Below are 14,649 nucleotides of genomic sequence, written 5' to 3'. Positions count from 1 at the left end.
TCCAAACAATTATGCAAGTGGACCACACACTCCACACAGCTCTGTTTTATATTCACAGCCACGGTGAAAACTAAAACATTTTTAAGCACAAAAATTGCTTTAAAAAAGATCTTTTTAGAAATGTACACATAGAGCAATTGTTTTAGAAGAGCCAAAGATAGCAATAGCTTTCAATAGACTTCAAATACATACACTATATAAGTACCGTTTCTTTTTCCCTCATGTGTCCTCTCCCTCCACAAGTTTTCCTTAAAAAAGTAAAATTGTTCCCTCAGTATTTACTTCCCCAAATTAACATACTCTGTTTCTTTTTTAATTATTTGTGTGTGTGTGTGTGCTGCTTTCCATTTTGTACTCTGTTCTCTTAAAAGCGAAGGAATTTGGAAACTGTTCCTTTTAGTACCCATGTAATCACAACACAGTGCATTACGGGCAAAGTAGAACTGAGAATGTTCATTCTTCCAAGCCCCACCAGACCGGTTCAACACACTGGCAAACTGATCATTATTTAAGTCTCTCTCTTGCAAACATCCATACTTTTCAGAGAGATACAAAAGTGTGAAAGAAACAAATTAGGTCCCTTAATTCCAGAAAAGCAAATTGGAATACGACAAGCATGAGCTGTAATTTGAAAATAGAAAATATAGGCAGAAAAAATCAGACTAGTCCAGAAATCAGTCAACTCCAACAGATCCTGTGAGCTCCTCTCAATTCATTGCAGCAGATGCAATGCAGCACATGCAATTTCCACCCAGTAACAGCTCGCTCCTGTTAGCCCGGCAACATGCCCATGCAGTCTTCCCACACTGAAGTATCAGACAGAAAAAAATTACCACCAAATGATGAATCTCCAGTAGGTGGAGTGCCAAACCCCCAGGAACAGTGCTGGTATCTTGATGTGTACCTAGTTAGAATTATAAGTTCCCCCTGATATTTTGTACTTCTTAATATATCATTTTGATTTCATAGATCATTCTTTTGCATTTACAATGTGTATACATTGATTTCAGACAGGTATAACATATTTTTCACTTTCAATGCTGTAAGTAAATTCACATAATCCACAGGGGGACTTAGGTTGGCTCCATATTTCTGGAGTTCTCTGTATTTCCCTAGTTTTGTGTTCAATAAGTTTATGCATTTTTACAAACACTGTAGTGTTTGTCTTGGAATGACCCTAAACCCCACCTCCTCTGAGTTGTACAGCGTTCCGTCTCTTTGATCTTCTGATTATTAACATATCATTAGCTCCTCAATCAACAGAGAATTTTCCATGGAAAATATGAATTTCAAATGTAGAAACCAAGCAGAAAAATTCTCTCTTTGGCATAAAGCTTTCAAGATTTCTTTATGTATCATCAAGTACACAGAAAAGGTTTACAGCACATCTTTCAACTTGCCTAGCATGCAGTGCTACTGTTCTGAATGCCAGGTACACATCTTTTATAAGACTTAATATTAGTGTTAATCTAATGGCCTTTCCAGCTGATATAGTCTTTCCTCTTTGCATGCAAGTTTGCAACATCTTTCTCACGTTTTGGCACTTTCATTTCATACTTCACAGTTTTATTAGCACTTTGAGCTTTGAAAGATAGCTCATTTATTTGCTATACCTAGATGCCACAAAACTTTGAATACACTATATAAAGATTTAGAGCAAGATAGTGATGGAGTACAGTCAGACACAGATAATTACCTTGATAGGATTCCAGAAACCGATGCAGTATAATTGCCCTTTGTCTAGAATACCAAAAACAGCAGTCCTGCCAGACTGCAGATTCATGTCTGCAGTTTTCCTGTCTGAAAACTTCTTCATTGTATTGTTTGTTGAAAGATCAACCATGCTGATACTAATGCACAGGATACAGTGGCAGGCGATGACAAAAGTTCCATCAAGACTATGTGTAATTGTCTTTTAATATATTTCTTTTATATTGCCTCTGTACTAATATACAGTTGTATAAAAACAAGCAAGAATGGTTGCAGGCTTCCTCTGGCAGAGATTCCCTCCCAGCCACCTCCTAAACGAGGAGTATTTTAGGTCACTATCATTCACTGAATCCGCTATCTCTTTCTCATTACCTAATTTCAAGCCAACCCTTTTCTTCACCTCTCTCTTCTACCCTCAGCCAGCCACTCTGGTGGATGGCAGGCTGAAATAGGTGGGTCTGCAAGACCCAGAGGTGTTCAAAACCAGAGTCATTAACGTCTCTAAATGAAGGAAGAAAGGGGGGAAGAAAAAAAAAAAAAAAGAAAAAAAAAAGTTACCTCAGAATACATGGTGCAAGTTCTAAACAAATCTGCAAGGTTTTGACAAAAGTTGGCCTGATTTTGCAGCATTTCTGCTGTTCTGCTCAAAGAAATATTCAATAATGATAACTCTCTTACTTACAATGCACAGGGACCTTACTTTCGAAAAGTACGACCATTTAACAGCCAGAAACATTGGCTAAGACTAACTCTAAGGCAAAGCATGAAGTCATAAACATGCACAGATGTTACTATTTGAAAACATTAAAGAGGTACTGAAGTTCCTGAGCAGATCCCAAGTTGTGTTGATTTCAGCAGTTATGAGTCATAAGGGAAGAAGATACTACTGAAATTACATGCCTGGGACAGTTTTCTCTGCCACTTACATTTAGGAAAAAACAACAGTGTCTTTAGAAATACTTAATGGGGAGGAGAGTACTCTGAAAGACTGCAGATACCAAGATTTGAAATGAATAATTCTGCTTGCCTGTACTTATGCAGTTAAACAAGTACAATGCTAATGCATTATATATTTCTGATTATATCATGGAAGGCTCAGCAGATCCAATTTCACAAGTACATAAAAAAGGTGAGTACTGAAGGTTACTGTAAGTTATGAGACCGGTTATTTAAGGGAAAAGTTCATTTAATGGAATTTGGGCAGTTTTATAAACAGAGCAAAGAAAATGGGACTACTCACACATCCTGTGCCATCCCTTTTCTGATAAATAAGTGCACCGAAACTTCTGAAATAGTCACTTAGGCGAGCAAATACACTCAGGATGACTTATACTAGAAGTCCCTGAACCTTTAGTGAGTTCACTTCAGTAGCAGTTCAAGACTATCCCTACATGTGTAAACAGGGTTTTCATGCTGCACATGAAAGGTTACCACAGTGTGCTACTACAGTTATGGTCACGCTATCCTGTTTGTTTCTATCCTGTCCTTGTATTCCAGAAAAAAAAGGCTCCCAAATTAACAAAATATTGAAAGAGATGCAATCCAATAACTCTTCTCACTTTGGCAATTCATGGTTTCATAAGGCACTCTTCAGGGGTGAGACTGAAACCTCTCAGCTGGCTGGCCCCTTATCTACTAGAGAAACAGAATTCTAACTGAGGCAGAGAAGAGCTGATACTGTCCATTCTGCAGTTCTACCAATACAAAAAGACACACAGTAAAGGAGATAATTTAAGCTATGTTTGTGTTACTAAGTCAAGGAACAGGGTATCAAAACTGGAAGTATGTGTTCATGAACATAGAAATTTCAGACGACTTTCTTCCCTTTCATTGTTGTTCAGAGATTCTTCTTTTAGAAACAACTCTGCCCTAGACCACCTTTTCTCTCTGCAGAAACACTCTTATTTCCTCTCATGCCTCAAGAGAACTAGTTAACCACGTACAATTCAATACAATAGCAGGTATTCACCAAAATCTCTTTGCTGGACTTCCACTTAAGCCAATGAAATGAGTCAGTACATGCCACCATGTCACCTTTTTACAAAGCATTCACTGACATATTCACCTACATATAGCAGTCTCTTCCACTTTTCTTTATTAGTTGTGGTTTGACTCTAAAATGTTTAAATATCCAAATTTAAGTAAATAAATTTAGTTTCAGTTATCTATCTAAATATCTAGACAGATATTTATGGAGAAACTGTTTGATTCAGAGCACTCGAAGTGTAATCGGCCAAAGGTAGGTACATTCTACCTTGACAGAAACATACAAACAAACAAAAAAAAGAAGAAAAAGAAAAAAAAGAAAAAAAAAAAAAAAAAAGCAGTAAATAACAAATCTGAATGTAAAAACAGTCTTTAGGGCTTCAGCACTGCCAGGTAGACTTTCTCAACATTTTTATCAAGATGCAAAGGAGATTTTGTTTTTCCCTGAGAACTTGTCAGATTGCATTGTATTGTGGAACTTAGGCCACCTGTACAGAACACAGATAAAAGTCTAAAGGTTACAGATGACAGGAAGCTGGATTTGGTTTATATCTTGCAGTATTTAGTGGTTTCATCTCTTTTATCTCTAAATGAATACTTGTCAAGACCAAAGGAGTAAAACTTGAAGGCATTTTTGCCAAAAAGCAAACAGTTTCCTCAATGGTGAATAGCTTGAACATTTGCTCTACGTAAAAGGAAAAATCAGATGTACAGATACTCTCCTTCAGAACAGCCCTTTATAGCCCTATATGAGTTTTGTTTTAGCTCAAGTAGAACCAGTGGCACTTTTTAAACTTATCAGCTGGCTAGATCTGAAAATGCTGGAAATATTTCTACACATTCCCTTTATTATAGGGGTTTTCTTCTTCAATGGAATATTCATATTCTATATCGTCATATTCAACAGAAATATATATAAAAATATGAGAAAATGCATATAAAAATATTGGCTGAAAATATACTATTTTGACAGAAACTGGCTGTTATAATATTTTATCTCTAAATCACCTGCTTTCTGCAGAAAGTTTTGGTTTTTCTTTGTTTTGGTGAGAAACAAAAAAAATCCTCTTCACAATTGAGGTCTTCTCAAGATTTTTTCCACTATGCACTTTTTCTAATGTATATTACTTATAAACCAGTTTATACTATGCTCACACTTTGAGAAGATTATAAAGAAGCTCACCATCTGCATACATCTATTAACTAACATAGAAAAATACCTATGTTAAATCTCATAAAAATGTGGAATCATGCCAAAAGAAGCAACAGTGGGCAAACAGTGAAGTGCTGAATTTCCTCCTGTTTTAAAAATTACATGTGAAAGGAAAGACTTCTCACCTTCTTGCTCTACAGTGTACTGTGGAGACAGGTAGATATAAGCCTTATAACGTTTGACAGTTTTGTCAGGAAATGCACGGTTGTACATTACAGTAAGTGGTGTTTCAAGTGCCTTGTAGAACTTTTCTTCTAACCAAGAATCTTGCTGAAAATTTCTTTTTGGTCTTTCAATTCCAAACACTTCATTGTCATGAGTTGGCATTTTCCAAAATACAAGAAGCACTCACAGGAGTCTGAGTTGAGCCCCAGCTGCAATAAGGCACGGAAAGTTTCTGGGAAGACATGGACCCATTGCATTTCTGTTGATGAAGTAAATATATATTATTAAGACGCTGATAATTTTAAATTATTTATTTCACACTAAATTATCTCTAAGCCTCTGATATAAAATTATGAAAATTTATCTCTGGAATGCCACAAGTTGACAATATTTCCCTTCAGAAGTGAAGCTATGTGAACTAACTTCTTATGTTTTAATTCCATTTAAGAGAAATTTTTAATTTTGTTCAATAAAAATCATTAATTTGTTCTTAAATAAAAAATATGAAAGAGGAAAATTATAAGTTGAGCTGCAGTTTTCAGATCTTCAAACCTCTTCTGACTTTAGAATCCTTATATACAGGTTAAGCGCTGTAATATGAAAATCTTTGGCAAGAACCCATCCATCCTTGACCCAGAACTATGAGGTTAGATTTCACACCTACTTAACAGCTGGTCACTTACCATTGGCCTATTTTATACAAATAGTCTTCCATTTAAATAACAGTCATTTCCATTTATTATCATCAGAGTAATTCAATTTCCTAAGGACAGCCTAATAATACGGCTGCCCCATTATGCCATGGATGAATGTAGTCAAATACTTGTAATTATATTTTTAACAAGTTACTGCTATTTAGTATTCTACCCCATCCACAACACGGTTGGTAGCTTACAGATATGAAGTAAAGCAATCCCTGTCTTATCTAGAGAACACAGTTCAGGTCTCTGTTCTAACAAGGATCACTATATTAGTGCATTTTGTAATGCTCATGTAGGTAAAATTAATGAAGAAAAGCTTAATAGACATTCATTTTAAACACACATTCATAGGTGAATTACAGCAAAGGTGAATGTCAGTAGCAATTACAGTATTTTGGAAAGTTCCTCTTCCGTCTAAATTCTGAGCCTCATTTTGCCACAGACTATAACACCACCCTAACAAAGAAGGGGTACATTCACCTTGTCTGAACTACTCTAGCACTAGGTGAAAACATCCTAAAGGTCTTCTGCAACCAAGCCAGTTCCTATTGGAACAGTACAAAAGGGCTGCAAAGGACTGTTCCTTTGGCACAGACAGCACAGGACCAGACCGAAGAATGGCAGTATATGAGCAGGAAAAAAAATAAATTAATGGAGAGAGGTTTTGTAGAACAGAGAACACATTTATTTTCTTCAAAAAGAAATGTATCAATGCAGTCAGTGTCCCAGAATTTTCACACAAGTGAGTTCCCAAAATGAATGACACCAAAATTCTCCCTTTCCTCCTGGGCACTCAGCAGATGATACATGTGCTTCTGCCACTGCCATAGTACCTTATAAGCCTGAGGCCCAGCCCTGGGGGAAGACTCCCTCTCAGGCATGTGGCCCACTACAGACCCACAGATCCAGACCCGACACCAACACACAGGTGGGCTTTCCGGAGCAACTTTGTGTGTACCCCATACACATGGTCCTGCCATCCCAGGCTGGCCCTGACTGCCCCTGGGGACTGTGGTGAAGGGTGCAGTGGTGAAGGGATGAGACTAGCTGGTGGGCCCAGAGCAGGCCCCCAGCTCCCTTTCTTTGGGAGCTGCTAGCCCTCATTGCACCCAACAAAAGCCATGTTTGTATTGCTCTGTATGGTGGGGCATGCTTCTCCAAGCTACTACAAGAAAGTTTAACACATCTTTTCACTGCATAAATAAAGTAGATTGATATGTTCAAGATATACCTGGGCTGCCCCTTTCCATGTGAATATAAGTTAATACTTACTTAATAGTCAAAGGTGATGGAAAAGTGGTAAATTTTCATCTGTTCTACCATAATTTGTATCATCCAAGACCTTCCCCACGACGTTTATCCTTAATCTGATTTTTTGGTAGGTTTTTCAAAGCTTGTGGCTTCTTCCCCCACCAACACTTCACTCAAGATGCTATAAGGGAGACTTTTCATTCATCTGTTGACTTCAAGATTTTGAAATCTTCTGGGGGCCACATCCTTTCCTTTCTCCAGTTCCCAGATGAGAAAACTATCAATGTTCAAAATCTGAATTGTCTTCTGTTTATTAAGTTAGAGGTGCTGGGTGATATTTACACTTTCAGAGCTTGTTGGCTTAATGATGCCTATTTGGATTCTAAATTGGAGAAATCACATGAGTTTTCAAGTATTTAATAAAAATCACCATCACAATGAACTGTTTGGAGAAGACAGCTAGCAATTATTTGGCTGTATGTACCAAACACAGTAAGAAGTAATATTTTAAATATTGTGCAATGATGACGGGTTTTGTTCTTCATAACTCAAAAGAATCCATTCTAAAAATTATCTGCATCCTGGGCTAGTCACTTTCCAAACTTGTGTACAGATGCAATCCCAAATTCAAAGCACTTACAATCAAAGACAAGCAACATTAAATGAGGGAAAAGGAAGAAAGCGCAGCTATCTTCAACTGCCTCTTCCCTAAACATTTTGAATTAATTATTTTCATGAAAAAAATAATTTTATACCAGATTTTGATGCAAAAAGCAGCAGTTTCCTGAATAGTTTGACTCAACAAGGATATGATCTTGTCAGCCATTGGAGAGGCACAAAAAATAGTGCTTGTCAAATCTGTTTTTATTAGAGGCTTAGAGAGTATTGATGAGGTAAATAGAGGTAAAAGTATATACAACAAAAGTAAAGCTGTGGAAGAAACTCAAATATAGCACATAGAAAAGATAATGAATGGAAACAATGTAATTTAGTCAGAGACAGTAAAAGGATTGAAAGAGTATGATGGGCAATAGAGATGTTCTGGAGGGAGATGCATTCAGGTGATGAAAAACAGCATCAGTTGTTGCAGGGGATGGGTCAAAAATAAGTAAACAATATAGAAATGGCAGAGAATGCAGTGCAGAGGAAAAGCTCTTCAGGGATTGACAAAGTCCCCAGCAGTACAAAAAGACAATGTGCTGAAAGAGTTGTGGAATTAAGTAAAGAAGTGCACAGAAAATTGCAAGAAAGTTTCACCAAACACTACAAAAGATATTATTTTCAAAGAGAAGACTGCATTAGCAGTGTGAAGGGCATAAAGAAAATAAAGGAGAAAAAAGTGGAAGACATTGCGAGCAACTCCAAGATTTGGTTAGCTGAAAGAAATTTCAGGAAAGTATTGAGGTAGGAAGCTGACTAGAGGTGACTCGTGGTGCAGCTGCAAGAACAGAAATGAAGTAAATGCCTTTGTTTGCAGTGCCAATGAATATAGATTTCTAAAGAGATGGAGCACTGGAAATTACTGATGGGACATTTGCCTATGTGTTACAGCTTGAGGTATTGTGTACAGACAGACAATTTTGGGCCCACAGCATCTATAAACTGCTTAATCAAATTGAAACACTTCTTATAGTGTATATATACCTATGGAAAACCTTGTTGTGTACTTAATTTCAAATCATTTACCTGCAGAAAGAATTCTCTGTGAATGCACATCATCTCATATTGTAAATGGCCAAGTGATATATCACACCTCTCTGCATAATAATTTGTTTTATGTTTATTCAAGTAGCATAGCTTTGTTAATTACAAATAAAAAATGAATTATCAAAACAGCTCCTCCATATTAATGTGCAGTGTGATTCAGAATGACTTATCTATTCTCCTTCCAGCTGCTTATACATTTGAACTATTTTGTGAGCACTAGCCATTTATATTCAGAAAACGTCAGATGAGTGATGAATATCCCAATCACTAGTTCTAACAAGAAAGTGTAATTATCCCTATATATTGCGGAAGCCCTTCAGCAGTTTTTCAGGTAATAAAAGGCAAACAATTAGAAAGAAACAATTTTGTACATACAAACAAGATGCTCCTCTATAATTTTGTAATATTATATGTAACCTGGTCAATAAGTTTACTATATGAATGTTACTTCAGTTAACTGGCAGGCTTTAAGGAGAAGGAAAAAAAAAATAAGTAGGCAAGGGTAAACCTCCTTCTAGGTAAACAGTTGAGGAGCTTTATGAAACATTACTTTTCTAATTAACTGCAAAATTCTTTTTTCCCAGGTCTGGCTGATTTACAAACTTCTGTTTACAAAGAAGGATCAGTGCAGCCAGCAAACTAACAAGACTTTAAATCAGTAGATATTAAATGGTTCAGGGAATGTAACTTCCTGTATTTTCTCAGTCTAAAGAACAGGAACCAGTCATTGTATTAGCCACCAAAGATTACTGAAAGCAAAAGTTGCTTGAAAGAAAAAGTTGCTTGAAAGAAAAAGTTGCAAGTGCAAAACAAAACTAGGTCTTCTCCATCTGTTTTTGAGATTAACCAGGGTCTAATGTAAGAACTGGAAAATCACATTACTTCAGAATTTACAAAACAGAGACCTAAGAAAATTTATGCAGGCTTCTAAACCCAGTTTATTCTGATGCTGACCTCAATTCAGCCCATGTTCTCACACTCCTGCACAGCTGAGCTGGACACGTATCCTACATCACCATCCTCATAGTTTTGAGCCAGTTTAACTCCACAAGTATGTTTATTAAATATGCAGATCAACATTGATATTGATAGCAGCTCTGCAATGGGAGGGAAAAAGGACTATAGCAGCTCTGATTTAAATCAGCTTTCTCTGTTTTGGAGCTCCTTCAATAGGAACAGATCAAGGAGAGAAGTGCCACCGGTGTCATAACCAAAACACTGACAACATTTTCTAGCTTCAGATTTCATTCTTCATGATCCAGGAGGACATCGAAATGCAGTGATCTCCTGCAAGCTTAGAACGAATTGCTATTTTAAAATATAAATAACTTTTCGGAGCTTGTATCCTTCATTTAAGAAAAAAAGGATTGTGAAATGTGGCTTTCTTATCTTCCCCAAAAGTTTAATTGATTTTATGGAAATGGAGGATTGTACCTTGAGCACTATTGCTGCAAACTTTAGAGTTTTTCATGGAAGAAAGAAATTGGTTGATAGACTTACATGACTTTAAGGCGCTTGGCTTTTTTCCACATATCTGTCACATTCTTGGGGTGAGGGGTGGATAGTTTAAATAAAATAACTTAAATCATATACAGATTATTAAAGTTTCTTTAAAAAAATAATTAGTTATAAATGTTGTAAATATATTATACACTTGTCTTCTGCTATAAATGAGAAATGTCTATCTAATTACAGCATTTATAATATGGGTTAGCCAGTATCTATGTCTTAAGTCCCCAGTACCAATCCTCAGATCAAATTTCAATGATCTGGAAGAAAATACAAAGTGATTGCCAGCAAAACTTGCAGAGCACGCAAAAACTGGTGGACTGGCAAGTAATAAGGCAAATGTTCTATAGAATGATCTGATTCAATTGGTTAGGTGGCTTCATTTGAACAAGATAAATTTTAATAAAAACAAATGCAAAGTCATAAATCTAGGAACAGGGAATGCAGGTCACATTTATAGGATGTCAAATGAGAAAAGTGATTCTAAAACTTCAGGTGGGTAAGAAACTGTCAACTTCCAGTACAAAGCTGATGATAAATGAACTGAATTGATCCTCTAAAAATTAAAGGAATATTAGAAAGAAGTAGCTGCCTTGCATTATTTCCATATTCATACTGATGCCACCAATTCTAGATCACTCTTTTTAGCCTGACATTTCCATTTTTAAAAACATAGCAAAAAAACTAAAAGGATTCAGAAGTGAATTAAAGGATCATTAGACACTTGAAAAATCTACCTTAAGGCCAGAGAAGGTCAATATTTTTAGTTTAATCAACAGAACACTAGAAAGTGATTTTTTCATATTGAGAGAAGCTGGAGTAAACCAGCTGAAAGCCTTAAAACGTGAGAAAATCTCAGCTGCTTAGAGAAGTACGTGCATGCTACATATACAGAGGTCATATACATAGATGTTACATACACAATATTCTCTATAAAAGGTATCATTTCTCTCGGTTGAAAGGGATTGGTGACATTAATTCGAAAGAAACTGGGGAAACAAATAACAGACTTAACAAAGTTATTGCCTTATCACCAATCACCACTCATGTTCAGACTAGGTATGAAAAAATATGTTAGTCACCAGCTGAAAACACTGTGAAGAATGTATTTTCTTTCACCAGTCTGTCAAAAATGAGGGACAAAGGAATCTGGATTAGCCAGTCAAATAAGGAGTAAGATAAATTCAGATTTGAAAAGAGTATGAAACAGTGTATAAAGATATCGAATGAGGTTTAGAGGGAAGGCTTTGGGGTGTTGTTGTGGTTTTTGGTAGTTTATTTATTTTGTTTTGGGGTGTTTGTGTTTTTGCTTGTTGGGTTGTCTGTTTAAAACTACCACACCATTAGAAATAAAGGAAAATCCAAGAAAAGTTGAAAGGAGAATTCTTTAAGAACCTTCTCAGCAAATACAGACAATATCTCTAAAGAAATCATTAAAAATTTAATTAGTTGCTTGTAAACCAAGAGCACTTACTGTGTTGCTCCCAATAAACAAAGGTTCAAATAGTAAACTTTGTGTTTCCACTATCAACTTTTCATTTCCCTATTTACTGTGGGGAATAAAATTGTCTGCAATAACTGAATAAGTTTTGTGCAACAAATCACAGTCTGCATATGACTACATTTTAAGATGATATCAAATACTGTCTTTTTAATTAGACACAGAGAGGTGTGGCAAAACCCAACAAGTAGAATAAAAATGAAATACAAGAATTCCTCAGCCATGTTATGAAGGAAGGCAGTCTAGAGTATTTTAACCGTTCCTTCCAGCTTTGAATTCTCTGAAGCTAAGAATTCAGGCATTCCTGAATCCCACTGCAACAGAAAAAGTAAGATGCATCAGAGAGGAATGGTAGAACGTCTAGACAGGTATAAATCCTAAATGAATCCTCATCTGCTACTGAGGGGCAGACGATCCATCACTTCCTGGCTTCTTTGAAAATGCATTTTATAGGGTGACCATGCAGAAGGAAGATTCAAAAGGCTAAGAGGGCATCAGAAATTAAAATGAATATTTATATGTATGTGTTCATACTTCTTCAAACTGCATCTAGCAATTCCAAGGACACTCATAATAAAGGACAAAGCATTTAATTTTCTGTACACACTGTTTAATCACCTAGAAATACTTTTAATTTCTTAGGCTTTCAACATCCTCATTTTTAAAGGTTTAGATATTGTTTATAATAAAGTCTGAAGTATTCCATGTGATGTTTTTAAAAGATTCTCTGTAACAGTGAGCAATATGAAATGCTAAGTTGCAGGAACATATTTGAGATAATGCTGATTTTATTTTGTAAAATACATTTTTGCTTATTGCAAAAAATAGTAATGTGGTTAATAATTTATGCTGGGAAAAATATATGAAGCTATACAATTAAGTAAAAAATAATAATATTTTCTTGACAGTAGATTCCATGATAGATAAATTGTAAGAAGTGGAGAGAGGCAAAGGATCAGAGGGAAAATGATAGGATATTTAGTTGTATGACAGAAGCATTTTCCTCCTAAATATGAACTACTGTATTTGAAAATACGCTGTCGTCAACATTCTTATTCCAGAATGTGAAGCTTTATGGGTTCTTTTTCTCAAAAATAATCTTAGAATTACAGCACAGGTGAAAATAATTTTTCTAAATATGAAGGGGCATGCAGAAAAAGTTCAACCTGTCACACTTGGCAGTTCCAGCCAAAACCAACACTACTTTATGTGACTGTAAATTCTGCAGCACCTTTACTCTCTTTTCTCAAAGATGTCCAGAAATATAATCTGTTCCCTTATCCTCATATCTGAGCAAAAAAGTAATCCCATTTTCTTAAGACATCAGAGATAACTCTTTTGTGGTGATTTATAAGGTTGCAGTTTTCTTTGTATTCTGTCAGACAGACTTCTGTATTCTCCATGCAGCTGACCTTTGAATGCACCGTAGGAAGCAAAAAGTTTGATACCATCACTGCAGGATAACTTCTTGTTTTTGAAACAATGACTAGTTGAGCAGCAGGAGACTCAGTGAGAAATCTCTTAATTCTAATAGTTGAAAATAATTCTCCATCAAAATGACCCTGGAATTCCAGATCTGATTCTTGAAAATGACAATGTTGAAGTAGCTGCACTCAGTCAAGGGAGAATTTTAGTATGAGCAGATGCAGTAAGCAGGGCATTATTTTTCTAGGATGCCTCTGAAAAATGTATCTGCAATTGCTTATAAATTCACCACACACTTTTTACCTCCAAACTGTTATTTCTAACCCAGATTAAACTCACTCTAACTGTGCTCCCTACTGGTTATTAAACAGCAAGGAATAACCTTGGAGTGCTGTCATTAAAGATGTTGCTTCTCACAATATGTTTGGAAGTTAGCTGGTGGGAAGGTACACAACGTCTAGGATGAAAGCAAAAGCAGACTTTCAGGGACACTGTCGTGTAATTCACCTTTCTCCCTCTACTTCTGTTTATGGAAAATAGCTTTTTTGTACACACAAACAAAGATACCAGAGCATCACAGGGACAATTATTATAACAATTGAATGGGAAAATCAAAAAGCTTTTATACATAGTTACATAGTATAAAAAATATACCAGTACAGATATATGTTAATTATGAGGAAAAGCAATGTTATCGATAGAAAGAACTGGAATAGATTGTTACAGGAACCTGCTGAGCACCATTGATGGATGTTTGGCAAGCACGTACAGGACAGTGGAGCTACAGTTGATCCTGTCTTTGGGTGGAAAAATTATTATAAGAAAAGGTATTTAGGTAAATAAATGTAATTGCTTCCTAACGTGCTCTCTAATGGAACATTATGATGTTTTGTTTTGTTTTCCAATAAAGGTGTTTGTATTTCACTGGCTCATATGTGCAAGGGTTTTCGGATTTGGAAGTCACTCTCTGGATTACTTTAAGAAGCTTTATGGACTACCACAGATCAGCTGATTGGAGGTTGAATAACACTGCTTCAGAAAACCTCCCATGGGTCTTTCTCGGCTGTGTTTTTCTTATGGGTTTATTAAAAAAAAAAAAAAAAAGGAAATAGAAAAAAAAAATTAAAGGCTGCTCAGAAACTATATGACCTGAAACACTTGGGAGGCAAACAATTCAATTACTAATTACCACTCCTTGTTAAGATTGTGTTACAGACAGATGAGACTGAAAAGTTTTTCTTAACACAGGACTGCTAGTAAGGTAGCTCTCAACAGAGGACTACAGGACGGACTTTCTGGAATTCCTTTTCCAGACTTGGCACTTCTTCTAGGTGAATGCTTAACACTCATTTTGGAGTCAGGGGAACATCTGTAAAAGCCTCTGTGCTTACGTATAAATAAGTGGTGGTCCAGGACCAAGATCCAGCTTTGAGGCCAAGAGATGCTGATTTCTCCTGGAGAAAGCTGCTGGTACAAACCAC

At 36.1% G+C, this 14,649-nt stretch overlaps 1 protein-coding gene across 1 annotated transcript in view; it reads right to left on the bottom strand.

Moving 5' to 3' along the window:
* Positions 1-14,649, bottom strand: part of IQCM (IQ motif containing M) — a gene marked incomplete at both ends in the record, with an annotated part of 204,548 nt that overhangs the window by 99,942 nt on the left and 89,957 nt on the right. The window contains 2 exon segments of the mRNA XM_084286067.1: positions 5,035-5,228; positions 5,230-5,333. Of these exon segments, the coding sequence (XP_084142193.1) occupies positions 5,035-5,228; positions 5,230-5,333 (298 nt within the window).

The sequence above is a fragment of the Netta rufina genome, assembly GCF_964035555.1.
Source record: "Netta rufina genome assembly, chromosome: 4".
Taxonomy (NCBI): Eukaryota; Metazoa; Chordata; class Aves; order Anseriformes; family Anatidae; genus Netta; species Netta rufina.
Note: the sequence above shows the minus strand (reverse complement) of the source record. Positions and strands in the feature narration are given on the sequence as shown.